General features: G+C 44.6%; 1 protein-coding gene across 3 annotated transcripts in view; it reads right to left on the minus strand.

Annotated features, from left to right (window-relative positions):
- FRMD1 (FERM domain containing 1) overlaps positions 1-14,548 on the minus strand; it is a 43,597-nt gene that overhangs the window by 12,297 nt on the left and 16,752 nt on the right. For all 3 annotated transcript variants that reach the window (XM_074896683.1, XM_074896684.1, XM_074896681.1), the window contains exons 4-6: positions 5,982-6,061; positions 3,831-3,907; positions 1,998-2,184 (exon numbers count right to left, since the gene is read on the minus strand). In XM_074896683.1, the coding sequence (XP_074752784.1) occupies positions 1,998-2,184; positions 3,831-3,907; positions 5,982-6,061 (344 nt within the window). The remainder of the gene's footprint in view (positions 1-1,997; positions 2,185-3,830; positions 3,908-5,981; positions 6,062-14,548) is intronic.

A 14,548-nucleotide genomic window follows, 5' to 3' on the forward strand; every position in this document is an offset into this window, starting at 1 on the left:
AAACCCACACTAGGCCTTTTGCTCTTGCCCTACAAGTGCCCAGTTCCCATGCTTGCCCACATGCCCTCTTCATATAAAGCAGACTGGCCCCCTCTGGTGCCAGACTGGCCCCTTCCAGGCTGCGAGTGGCAATGACAGGGAATAGGGGTGTTGGCTGAATTCACTTCACAAAATCTCCCACCATTAGAAGCATTTGAAATTAGATCCCACCAGGTACTGGAGAACATCCTGCCATGAACAACCTGCCCTGGCTCAAAACAACCAGACCCCATCATGACCCAGTTCCCACTTCCATTTTATATTGAGGCCCTTGTTTACTCTGTTTGGTAACACCTCTGCATGCCTTGCCAGATCAGTTGCCCTCCCAGGAGAAAGGCGGGGCTCAGCAAAGGACATCGATGCCATCAACTGTGCAATGTCAGCAGAAAGAGACAGGCCAGCTCCACAGTTCAAAGCCGAGTTGATCACCCCAGGGCAGCACCACCTCTCCTCCGTAGCAGGACGCTTGGGGCAGCCCTCAGCCAAATGATCTAGCACAGCACGTGTTGGAGGAAGAGACTGCGTTGGAGGAGGAGATCACTTAGTCTCTCCTCATGGGAGCCCGGGGGCAGGGAGAGAAGCGTCCTCATGCATGCCAGATTTTGCTCTTTGTAATGATGTAATAAATTACCCACATACTTGCTTGGGGTTGTGGCTCAGCACAGGTGAGCCAGGCTTTGCCTTGGCTTTTGCAATGTTTGCCAGATGAGCAATAGTTTCTGATAAGACTTTTAACTGCCCCAGAAATGGCACACATAAGACCAACCTTTTCCAGCCCTTCATTAGCCACCCCCTGCCAGGCACTCCGTAGCAAGGAACAGCACGGGATGAAGGCCTGTTGTCTGGGAGAAAGGCACATTTCTGCGCAGCAAGGCAAACAGGCTGGGACTCGTGTGTAAAGGAAACACTACCAGCCTTGCCTCCTCAGTGCTCCCCCTGTCAGTGCTCTGAAGCTTCTCCCCAAAGCAGTGGACAGTGCCACCTTTCAGAGGATGAAACTCACCTGGGGACAAGCAGCTAACTACCAGAGGCAAATGAGCTTTTGAACAGCTACCCCAAGGTGCGGGCTGGGCTAAAATCCACTGTCACAGCAGAGAAGGGGGCTCCAGAACTAAATCAGGTTGCAGAGGAGGTTCTGTCCAGGTCCCAGGGAACATCCTGCTTCAGCAGATATCAGTTACAGTGATGTGTCTGTGGCAAAGCTAGCTTCCCTTTATATTTTCATGGACAATGAAGTGTTTATCAATAGTTTTCTTGACATTTCACTACAAGAGGAGAACTCTGCAGGTAACCAGCTCTGTCGGTCTTAGCTAATTTGCCTTCATTTGACAACTAAACCAACTTTTGGCTAAGCTGTTTGTAAGTATTGAAGGGCACAAGCTGATATGCACAGGCTTATAAACAAACATGCAAACCCATTTCCAGGCCCTTCCCTTTTCTCTTACTGCAGTTGAGCCAGAGATTAATGACAAAGCAAGCACCAGAGGCACTGCACAGCAGTACTACCCCTTAGGGTTTGGGTCTATCCATCCCAGAGGTAAGCATGACAGAAATAGGAACAAAGGGCAATGACTTGGCTTTGCGGCCCTGAGGTTTTCTGTAGAGCTTAGGTTGTCTAGATCTTGCTGATGTACAACTGCAAACACACAACCTTTTAAGCCATAGAATACTTAAAAACAGCTGCACTGTTGGCATTATTAATTCAATACCAACACATTCCCTTACCAAAGAAGGGTACACACCACCCACCTCACTGATGAGTGAGCTCAGGAGGAATGGGCACCTACATCTGGTGGAAAGAGATAGGTCCTGAGGGAAATTCAAGGTGATGCTCTCTACCACTCTGCCTGATGACTGCAGTTGGAGTTGGGGAAGTTGCATGGCTGCAGTTAGATATCACCTTGATATAGCTCCTGCTGCGTGCACAATCTGTGTCAGAAAGATCCCCCAAAACTTACCCATTGTGGGAAATAAGCCTGAGGTTCAAAATATCTGCCAGTATGGACCTTCTCCCTGTAATTGCCCAAGTCTGCCTGTAAGCTGTAGGCAGCCAGCAAGAAGTAGATTTCTTCTTTGTGGTTGCACCGAGACATAAGTACTTGCTCTTTGAGATGGCAGTAGTAGAGCTGCCGTGCCACCTTATCACTGCAAGACACAAAGGCAAATTTACTTGAAGAAGAAAAGAAAGTTCAGGCTCAGATAAGGCCCCTCAAACACATCTTCCTTCTGAGAGGAAGGATTAAATTTTGACATCCCTGATGCGTGCCAGTACCACTCATAGTTATGTGTACGTAGGGAGCACCAAGCCAAGATCAAGGTCTTTTCCCACCAAGTGTTGTGCAAACATGGGAAATGGTAGCTTCTGTCTTAAGAAGCATGAGATCTAAGAAGTTAGGGCAGAAAATAGATGAAAGAAAAATCATGTCACACCTGTTTTGGAGACTGACTACATCAAGCACTGCTGTTTCTCTGGAAAACCTGTAGCAGTTAGGAGAGTTAACTCCCTTGAATCCCAGTCCTGTTTCTTGTACACCTGTCCTCCTTTCCCCTCTAAACCTGGCACTGCTTTTTCATTTCACCTTGCCTTAGGCTCAAGGTACTTTTCAACAGCTAATTCCCTGCAAGATAGATCAAAAGACACAGGAGCCTTGGGCTTGTTTTTGTCTTCTTCCCCAAGCTGCTAAACAGGGATAGTCTGATAAGACATAACTATCACGTAGCATTGATAACCCACACACCCCCTGCTGCAAGAGCTCATGGGAAACAGGCTGCTGACATGTATGTCTAGATGAGGTGCTGGGCACTATAGCCTGCTCATGAAAGTGTGTGTGTGTGTGTGTGCACGTGTAGTTTGAAGGGGCCATGTAACTACCTCTGCATGGTCCCACAAACCTCTCCCATTAGTAGTGCAAGAGGAAGCTGCTTGTGGCACTAAAGAATGTGTACATCAGGGGTGGTAGAACAATATGCAATCTCCCTTTGTACCCAAAAGCAAAACTAAGTAAAAAACAACAGCCAAAAAGACTCCAGAAGTAAGACTCCCCTGTATCCAAAATGAAAGACTTACGGAGAGAGAAAAACAAAAAAACCACTAAACTTTGTTCAAGACGAGAACAAATGCCAAAAATTTGGTAAAGATTTTAATCCACCCAAATGATCCCAGTGCTTGGCTTGCCCCAGGGTCACAGCCACGCCAGAAGTGCTGATACAAATGAACTCTGTCAGTTGCTCATTTTCAACTACCTCATCCTTTGTTCTGTACTGCAGTGAGGGTGGTAGTGTTTTGAGTGCAGCCCATATTCCATGTGAATGGACTACAAATGCAAAACTCTAACTTATGAAGTAATTTCTTTTGTCCGTTTACGAAAGTCCATTTTTAAACTGCACAGAGCATTGTTCAGATACAAATGCCAGATCCAAAATTATTAGCACGTGCTCTGGAGTATAAACAGCTATTTTTGGTATATTCATCTGATGCTTTGCATACAACCAAAAGACGCAAGCAAAAGAGTGTTAAACACATTTTGATGCTGTCGTCATTCAACCTGCTTTCTAAACACAGATGGAAAAGCAATCACAATTTTCCTAGGAAAAAAGAGTATGATTCAGGGGGAAAACATTCATGGCTGGGTGAGGAAGTGTGTGAAGGTCTTAAAAAAATCAAGCTGATTTTTTTAAGCTTATTTCTGAGCTCACATAGATGAGCTTAACGAAGAAACATTATTTTTCTTGCCTTTTAAGAACACAGCAAATAATGTAAAACACAGTAACTACTACAGAAGGGAACTTACCTTATTACTCTTCCATTTTCTACATAGTATTGTACTCTAAAGAATGCAACAAAAGGAGGGGTGAATTTCTCTGTTCCCTAGAGCAGAGACAGAAGACAAGTTAGATAACATTCAGTATTCAAGATTCCCATTACCCTGTCTGGTAATGTTCTCTTCTCCCAAGCTTGCTCCCCATGCTGCTTTTCATTTTCTGCTGTTGCCAGGTTTTAGGGGGGATCTGACTGTCTTGGAGGCTCACAACAATAAGGCATCATAAAACATTTAGACAGGCTGAATGGCAAACATCCAAGGGAGGGCAGAAGATTTTGGATGGGGACGATGAGCAGGTATAAGAGTCCCAGTGTAGCCTGGGGATGCCCAGCCTGGCCCAGAGTTACCTGTCTCAGCACCTGGCAGCGCTGCAGACGCATTAGCACAGCAAGTTTAACAGAGCCTCCCTCAAAGCAGGAGGTAAGGCGGCTTGGCAGCGTGTCACCCTGGCACGGCTGCGGCGTCTCCAGGGCACACCTAGGAGTAACCAGCCATCGCTGAGCCACACCACATCACTCCCGCAGGGACACACGCGCTGCTGCGTTCAGCATTTACTGCCCGAGGCTGAAGCGCACCAGCCTGATATTAACTCCTCGCCTTTTGTTTGGCAGGGCTAATGTTTAATTATTCACACCTTCCTGCAGCCACAGACCAAAAGGAGACATTGATGTCTGCTTCACACTGAAGATGGCTGTTAGAAGAAAGCCAGCAAGAGTTCTGTTGTTTTAACTAAAGCCTACCTTTCAGACTTACAGGCTTGTTTAAACAGGAGAAAAAAGAAAAAAAAAAAGATAGAAAAAAAGGAATATCTTATCTTACTATCTCATTCTCCCATCTTTTCTACTTTGACACTCACTTCTTTAATGTTCATACAGGTAACTGCACACCCAGGCAGTTCCAAGGCTGGTCAGACCCATCTCCCTGGGACAAGGTACATGGCACACCATGCACATCTGATGCAGACAGCAACTTCTTGATCATCATGCAAATATTTACATTTTATCTCTGGAACTTGTTCATAGTCACCCTGTTTTATCAGCTGGACGGTGCTTTCCACCTGAAACCTCTTCATAGGAATAAAATCCCTGTCTGCTAACCCAGTCCGATAGCCTAACTCCTCTCAGATGTCAGTACTGCCAATGGCAACTCATTCAGCCTTTTCTGATTCACCTCACACCAGAGGTTTGACACTTAGCCTGACTTAAGAAGCGTTGCAAGAATCCAGCCTCAAAGCAACCACAAGGCATACCCCATCCTGAGGTAACCAGAAACACCTGCCTCAGGAAGCCCTCACTGGCTGGACACAGCCCTCCACACAACTGATAGCTCTTTGAAGTAATCCTCACTTGTCTGGGAGAAGCAGTATGGGATAAGAGAGATCCCCAAACCTCACTAGTCATGTGCAAACTTCTCTAAGTAGCAGAAATGTCAAGCGTGCCTACTCTGCAAAAGAAAACCCTTAAGGAAGGTAGAAGAAGTCATAACAAGCTAATTAAGATATCTGAATGTAATTGCATGCTATACTTCGTTTTAGACTGTGGCTCCTCTAACAATGACACACACAAACAGGCATTATCACGTCTGAATGACTGGCCCTAAACAATTACATAAGGCTTGTCTTTATTTCACACAGCTGTCCTCTCCCTTGACAGGGCTGACTAGCCTTAGAGAACCAAGACTTTTCTCAAACAACATATCCATGCTCTTGCTCCACTGTCCTTTTGCATGCACTCTGGAAGAGTCACTGCTCCAGCCCTCTCCCTCATATCAGGTTCAAGTCACAAAGGGTCATTTTAGGCTGTTCTGCTTAAGGATAACAATAAAGTCTCCAGACTCTTCATGGGCTCAGCTAAGTTCAAAAGGAAGACTGACCAACTGACCCTCTCCACTCCTGTAAGCAGCAGCCCTGTAGCTACATTGCTCAGGTAAAGTTGTGTAAGGGGCTGTTCTCGCTCTTTTAATGAATTGTACAGCCATGCACAAGGCACTGCATCTTCTACTGAATAACATTCTGCAGACCATCTTCAAGAAATCTTTTACGGACCTGAGTTTAAGAGCTTTCTTTTCACCATGTACTCCAATAGCAAAGCATTAGCCTCCAAAATTAAACATCTGTCTTACTTTGGTTGTCTCTTTCTTCCATTCCTTTGAAAAGTATTTGCTAAGCTTCTGCTCCAGGTCTATAAAGACATACTCATTATCTGAAAGACAAGAGGAAAAAGCATTTAGTGTTACAGAATTAGAAATTCATGTTCATTAAATACTTCAGTGACTATACAAGTTGTTTCCAAGCAATACACTTTAAAACAAAGCTGACCAGGGAACAGAGAGGGCAGGGAAAAGAGAAAGGACCAAGTCTCTTAAGTATGTGTGCTACTCCAGACAGTATAGAAGCAAAGTTAGCTGCGCCTTGATGCAAGAAATTCTGAGCTAAAGTTGCCCAAACGCCTTAACCAGAGATGCAGAATTTTTGCTTTACAAGCAAGAAGCCACTTACAGAAGGGAAACATCATCTTACCAAGCTAACTGTACTGTCAGTTTAGTGGATTCAAGTTTTTTATTATTATTGAACAAGCAAGCCCTACCCAAACTTCTACTCCACTATCATGTACCACCATAGTCCAATGTGGCATAAGCAAATGGACAGTCAGGTATTTGACAGGTTTCACCCTCTACATATGAATGGGGTCCTCTGAAATGGTGAGAAGGAGGAAGACCAAACTCAGATGCCCTCCTCAGAAGGCCTGGTGTCTTCTGCTCACACCCAGCTCCTTTCACAGAGCAAAAAGATGAATTAAAAGAAGGGAAACCCAGGCCTACCTCAAAAGACCAGGACTTACCCAGGTGAGGGTGAACTAGAGACAGCCTAAACAGCACATTGTATTGAAAGAGCTTTGTGCTGTTTTCAAAGCCAGTGTTTTGTAACACTGCTTCCCAGTTATCAAATCCAAACAATTCAGCTAGTGAGAGATTTTGCTCTGCATTTTCTCAAGTCTCTCAAAAAAAGACCCGACAAGTGTTTCAGGCTTTAGCAGCCAGGCCAGCTGAGCACATTCACCTGACCAGTCCCTCTACTCTTTGATCTTACCCGGGGAGGTGTTTTGACAGGTGACATAAGTGCCAGGTTGAAGAGCTTGTTCCTTAGTCATGAAGGGAGAAGGAAAAAAAGGGGGGAAAAAAGGAAAACACAAGGAAAAATAAAAGAACAGCCTTCTGCCCCTGAAGACCAGCCTAGGATCCCAAGCTTTGGTTTTTGCTTTCTAATGTCAAACAAGAAAAAAAAAAAAGGGAAGGGGAGAACAGAGGTGATTTCTTTCCAATGGAAATTTAGAACCAAATGAGAGCCTGCACTTGGGTCTGTACAGCAGATGAAGAACTGGCAGAGGCCAATGTAACAGTAGGTATACAAGCGGGCTGTGAACTACCTCGCCACCAACCTCCCAGAGCATTCCAGTTCCTTACAGGGGCAGATAGAGCAAATACTTCCTTTGAAATCTGCTAAAAAACAAGCAAGCAAAACAACCCCCTATCACCGCCCCCTTCAGCTCCCAGCTCAAGTGAGAGAAACCACACCTGGTGCTAACCAGAATTGGTCCACACACCACACTAACAGGAAGCCTTGTGAAAAATACCAGTAATATTGGATACAAAAAAGAGAACAATCCCCAATGCCCTTTCTCTGTAGTCTTCCCTGCATTGGGCTGATTACAGCTGTAATTTAATAGCATTGTTGAAAGTGCTGTACAGAAATTCTGAAAATTTTAGTGGTGGGAATTAAAATACTGTAGCACACAAGGTAACACAGAAGTTGCTTTGCTAATTTGACAAGGAGAGAAAGAGGTTTTGGCATCAGAGACTGCATCTTGTATCCATTGCTTCACATGCCTGCTAGATAGGGCATCTGGGGGACTATGCTGGCCCCAGCCCTTGCTTCTCTTAAATGCATTAAGATCAGATAATGTTGCCTTGAAAATGTTGATATAAGTCCTAGTCAGTGAGAGAGATGGGTTTGGTCCATCTCTTGGACTTGTCTCTGTACCTTGTCAGCTGCCAAGCTGATAAGCATCTCTCTGTAAAGCTTTTCTTAAAAAGTAAATAAAAACTTATTTAGGAAGCAGCTACACAGCAGTGGGATAACCCAAGTATGGCACCCAGTCTCTCTCCAGGCTTCGACAGTCCCAGGGCAGGGCACTGGCTCCACTACGGGCTCCTGCAGCGGGACTAGGGCTGCTCCTGATGGCACAGCAGCACTGGGTAAAGCCCGTATCGGTTCTGCCAGCCACAGTGTTTAGCTGACATCTTGGAAAGAGGGCAGGGAACCTGCACAGCTGTAAAAAGCTGTAGGGTCAGTTTTCCCCTCTCGATCGGAAGCAATCCTGTGCCCAGAGGTGTTTATACAAATATGTGCATTATTCCTCAGCCACAAGGAAAAGATGGCAACAGCAAGCACAGGGATATACCCCGAGCCATCCCATCACACATGGATACTGGGACAGAAAGGGGAAAAGGATGACAGGACAGTTCAACTGCAGTAAAGCCATTTGCTACCCACAGCCTCTATTTATCTCTGTCATGTGGATTAGGTTAGAGATGATTCTGGGAGGGCCCAGATGCCAAGTCTGAGGACTCCAGGGCACTATCATGCCTACTGAGAGGTGCACATCAATCCCAAGAATAAGCCAGGATAAAGGAGGATACCCCTATGTACCAGCTCTCCCTGGGGTCCTGCTCCTCCCCAGCACAGCCCAGCATCCTCCCCATCCTCCCTCCTGTGCAAGAATGCAGCGCTGCATTCCTGCCTTAATGAAGTTAATATTGCTGGAATGTCAACCAGCAGTGTAAGCCATCTACAAAAACAAAGAGGTATTTCCCTCCCTAGCCCTACATGAGTTGTGAGGTTTGTTGGGTTTTTTTTTCCCCTTAAACTGGATTAGTAGTGAAACTGAAGAGATCTCTTGCCAGATGCTAAAACTGTCTCTGGTTGAAAACAAGCATCTCTAACAGAGATGAGGGCACCAAATTGCAGCACTTCAGAGCAGTGCTGTAAAGGACTGCACAAAAATGCACAAATGGCTGTCTTTCCAGGGAAGAATGTGTCTGACCTGTGGATCCAAACAGGGCTGAATACTCAGCAGGTACAAACTGTCATTGCTTCACTGGCCTTAGCTGAATGACAACTGAGAAGTACTAAGAAGCTGGCTCAGAAGCACGCATACATGTAAATACACATCCACCAGCAGCTACTGACACTGTGTTCATGAATCTTGTCTCAGCGCTGGCAGTGAGCTTAAAAATCTATCACATCAGCTTCTCATAAGGTTCTCTTATGTATGTGCATACAGATACCAGACCTGGCACAACACACCAGTGCACTGCACTGCAATCCCAAGAAATGTATCTGGGCAGCCAGCTAGTTTGCAGTAATGTGTTTTAAACATTTCTCCCAATTTCAAATTTTAAGAGCCCTCAAATGAAATGGGAAGTTTGTGCTGTAAAAATCTTGCTTCAAATTAAGCAGAAATGCAAACATTCAAGCACTCCTACTCTGCAAAATTAGCTTAGCATATTTACATGCTTAGGTAAATATAGGACATGCATTGTTGGAAAAAAAAACCACACACACCACCAAAAATAAGGGCCAGATCTCCAGCCAGGAAAAGGTGACACAGTTCCAGTGAGTGATGCAGATTAACAATAGGCATTATTTACACTGCAGGGAAAACTGGAATAGAAAATTATGGCTGTAATAAAGGATCAAGTCAGTTCTGAGTCATTGTTACTCTAAAAGCCATTATTTTGCATTAACCAGTGCCTCACCTTTCATAAAAAATGAAATGGGAAGTTCGATGCAGAAAAGCTTAAGTAATGGTGAATGCCCATAACCTGTTCTCCTCCTGTGCCCATTTTGGTCTAGGAACACTGAAAAATTCCACAGAGGCAAGTCCTGTCCAACCAAGTGGCAGAGCTCAGGCCCCATTGGCAGCCAGGAATGTCCCATTAGCTCCTTTGGTTGAGTCAATTATATTTTAATATTATAACTAAATTAATATTTAGACAGTCCAGAAGATTAGGATTCAAATAAAATATGAATTAGTGCAAAGCCAAGCTTCCACATAGCAAGCATTTTCTGCCTTAAAGAGAAGGGGCTATAGTGCTTAACTTCTCCCAGATGCTGCAAGAAGCCTCATGGCAACACCACTCTTTCTCTTGAGAGGCAACAGGAAAGAGACTGGGAGCAGAACAGAGGGATGCTGGGGTGAGAACAGAGCTAAAGCTTAAAAAAAAAAAAAAAAACAGTGCTCAAAAATACCTCACAACACATGGTGTAGACCTCACATAACCTGTTTAGCTTCCCTGAATACCAGCATGGATTTTTTTTGTTTGGTTGTTGAAGAAAAGCCAGCTACATACTCCTTTTGCTGTGCTGCTGGCCTGAGACCATCACTATCCACATGGCATCTGCTCCTACCACCTCTATACAACCTCCCGATGCTCCTGGTGTCACTGTTCAAGCCAACAGAAAGAAATCTTGTCCACTTTTGAGTACCTGGTTGATTAGTTTATTAAGGGCTCTAGAAGAACTTGGTTCAGGATAACCTTGTATTTTTAGCTTTAGCTGGAAAATACATGTATCCCAAGGGAAGAAGAGCCACAACAGAGGCTGGGAGCATAGCAAGGGAGGTCCTGTCTGAGGTCACTTTACCTGGGATGGACAGAAGAATGAAAGGAGGCAGTAATCAAGGAGCCCAAGGTTGCGTGGCTGTTAGGAACTGTTGAGGTCTGACTGAGATAAAGGCTCAGTCATTCCTGACAATGGGTAAGTACTGCAGGAATTTTATGTTGGCATCCTACAGTTAGCAACAAGGCATGCTCAGGCAAAGATCTTTGGACTTTTGGCAGTGTCACAGGGGATTCTTCTGCCCAAGAAGAGCTGCAGTACCATTTCCAGCACTGCTCATCCAGGAGCAAACAAACTCCTTGCAATTTCTCAGGTAGGAGAAAACTTGGCTGGATGTTGTAGTGATGCTGATAGAAGAACAACTGACAGCAGGTACAGGCAGAATAATGTTTTCCTAGGAAGAGACCATGCAAGTACTTGCAGAGAGTACTATAACTTTTTTGAACACTGACCCCCTGCAATTCCCTCTAGGTGGCACATTTCTGCACATGTTTTTTCTTACACTGCATTTAACTCATTTGAGGCATCAGCATCATTTTAAGAGAGCTGTATCTTAGGTTAGAATACAGAAGAAATTTGTAAGGGAGATGCAACTATCAAAGCAGATTTAAGGGAGGAAAGGCAGAAGCTGGGGAAAGCAGAGTGTGGGGAAGGATTGGGGGGTATAGAAATCATCAGAGTGTATTTTGGAGAACTCCTGTTGTCATCTGTCTTCTTAAGAGACCCTTTGTTATATAGATACCCACGTAATATAACATGGTAGCGTATTCCATCCATGAACTTCAGTAATGGAGAACACACAGATGCGGAAGAGTTAACTGGAGACAGAGTGGTCTTGGCAGAGTTAACCACCAAGTTCCTTGCTACTAAGTGTGTGCTGAGGCATGGGTCTGGCAAGGTGAACAGCCATAGCTGTAATAACTGAAGGATGATCCTTGAGGCAGGGGAGCTGAAGCAAAGGGGTTTGGTTTTGTTAGAAAGCCAGACTAAGAAACTGATAAGAGGACACAGAGACAGGAGCAGGGTGTAGGAGCTGCAGGCTTGCTCCTTCCCAATCAAAGGCTTCATCTCCTTGGGTCAAACAAGGAAAGGAGAAGCCCAAGACTGGGGATTGAAGGGATCTGGGTTATAACAACAAAGAAGGCCTGGCTGTTCTTTGTCTGCTGACAATCAGTTTTGTTTTAGAAGACTGAATTGTTATCAGAAAGTATGCAGCAACACAAGAACGAAACCTCCCGCAGGCCACTAGATAAGGTTGACCCTGCAGAAGGAGCTGCAATGTAAGACCCAGCTGCTGAAGCCTATGGAGCCATCTTGAACCTGGCAAGATTACAGGGTCTTTCACTGAGCAAACTATGAGGAAAAAAAAAAAGCCCTTTAGCAGCAGCAGCATGCAAGGTATAGCCTGCTTGACGATCCATGACAAAACTAGAAGAGCAACATGTCCCAAGCTTTGTGCCAGTGTGGCCTCCCATTAATACACACACCGAACTCAATTTTCAAAGTGATCAACTTCTTATAGACACAACCTTTTTTCCCCCAAAATACAGTTGGTTGAAATAGTTTTCATCTTGAGAATAAAAAATGCTCAGGAGCAGAAGGGGTAAAAAATTCCGTCCTGCCACCATTAGCATTACCTTAAATCCTGAAGCTTGCTCTCAGCATCTGAACAGTCAGAAGTGAGGGCAATGAATTTAGGCAATGAATGCTGGAAGACACACTCCAAAAACCACAGCTTAGATCTCACAGCATTCATGGTTTGCAGTTTGCATGGTACTTTGTGGTGCTGTTTTCATTTTTGCCACACTCAGGGGTTAAACTTCCATTTATGATTAAGGAGCCCAACCTCTCCCCCTCACACACATACTATGAGACCAGTGGAGCATTAGTGTATCTGTACAACCTCTTGCAGGTCAAACGGGCTCCTAATCCAGATAATCCACCCAGTGTGATTGGTTACAGTTACAGGAGAAATCCTTTAATTTTCATTCTCTTGCCACTGCTGACAGTCAGTGTTTTGTTGACAAATTAGCAGCAAGGTAATGGATGCAGGTAGATTAGAATACCTTGGTCTGCATGGAGCAGCACCAGACCAGCAAAAATAAATACGCATTAAGAAACAGGGAAATATATCCTTATTAAAACAGGGCAGTTGTTTCTTAAAAAATTACATCTTAGAGCTGCAGCACAGAGAGGTGAAACCATGATGCAGTAGAGGAATACTTTGGTGTGAAATGCACAGGCTTCCTCTCCAGTTTCTACATATCCAGCCCACTCTCACCCTGCAAATCAACTCTCAGCCTTCCCTCCACAGCCTCTGCAGGACATACACTGACTTGCTGCCTGCCCAAGGCAAACTGACTTAAGTACCCAAAAGACAACTCTGGGCAATGCAAAACTTACCCAGGTCTCCCTACAACCTCACCGGACTGCTTCTCTTTCTTGTGATGATAGCTTGCTGTGAAACCAAAAATCCCTGAAAAGCAGACAGTGTCTTAAAGGCTAATTCCAAATGCTAGAGCTGGAGAGTGCTACGTTTGCAATAGAAGCAAGAACTCACCACTGGCAGCAAGGGAGATCACCAGTTTGTTGGCCAAAACAAGGTGGGGGGGAAAATCAAATTGAGGAACAGAAAGCAAAAGACTTAATTTGCTACAGCTCTACAGTAATAAACCTGGAGCTATTTTAAAAGCAAAATAAAGAAAACCCTAAAACCCACCCCACAAGACTCCAGTCAGCAGCTTACTGGACTTTCACAGATGAAAGGTAGGGACCAGAGAAGCAATAACAAGCAGACCAGGTCTGCTCCCTCTCTTGAGGGTGGACTGCAACCTCCCTGGTGGCCATGGCCATTCAGGCTGAGAATCTCACAGCTGATGCTTCTCTGTTGTCTGGCCCCAACAGTTTCTTAAACAGAGGCACAAACAAAAATAAATCTCCTCCTCATCCAAAATCCTGACACCTGCCTGGGTGGCAGAGGGAGATGGCTGTCAGGAGGAGCCAGGGTGAGCCCGAGGAGCCTTCAATTAAGCAGCTTTACAAACAGGGCTACAGCAAGCAGGAGTAAGGAACAGTCAGGAACACAAAACAAAGAGAAAGCAAAACAAAAGTTCAGGCTACTGGGATCCTGCAACTCTTTTCCTTAACATTTTTCTAAGAGCTTTGTGAAGAATTAGCTGCTCTAAAAAGGAAGAACACTTTTGTGAAGTGAAAAGAAAATTGCTTATGTTTAAAGCTATGGGCAATATACTTTAAGGCCTACTCAACACAGCCTTATTATGCTCTTTGGGTTGGGGTAGTTACACTGTATTTCCAACAGGCTGAAAGGCATCTACCACAATAGCATATTTTGGGGCCAGAGCCCCTGTGCTTGACAGGGGGAAGGAAACTGCTCCACAGAAAAGGTGGGAGGGAAGAGAAAAGCAGGGCAGGGAACAGAAAATATGAAACAAGAGAGATATGAAGGGGGAAAAAAAGTGAAAGAAACACAAGGAGAACAGGAGAAGAGCACCTAATTCAAAGACAATGGGAATGAAATTGCCCTGCTCGCAGGGGAGGACAGAAGCTCCAATTTCACCCAAGACGTCCTGCAAGTGGAATAGGCAAAAACTGGTGTTATGAAAAGGCAGTGGAGGAGGGGACTCACAGAAGCACAGTCGATGTGTGGAAAAAAAGTTAAAAGCATTCAGGTCTTCCTCACAGTAAAAAAAACCCACCTGCTTTGGCTTAAATGCACAGATATATTTGTTAGCTACTGGTTTAGTTACATTGATGGAATCTCTTGGAGACACTACAAACCTTATGGAGATAAGCAGCTTACACCAGTCTTGCTCAAAAAAAACAGAAGTTCAGACAATGAAAACAGAAAAGAAATGAGATAAGCAAACTTAAAAGAAATATTTTATCCCACGTACTCATAAGGAGGCAAAAGAAACCTTATTTAAAGGACTCATAAAAGACTATTTCCATTTCAGTGAAATAATATCTAGAGTTGCAGTAATAAATAACA

Source organism: Athene noctua, chromosome 1 (assembly GCF_965140245.1).
Source record: "Athene noctua chromosome 1, bAthNoc1.hap1.1, whole genome shotgun sequence".
Classification (NCBI taxonomy): Eukaryota; Metazoa; Chordata; class Aves; order Strigiformes; family Strigidae; genus Athene; species Athene noctua.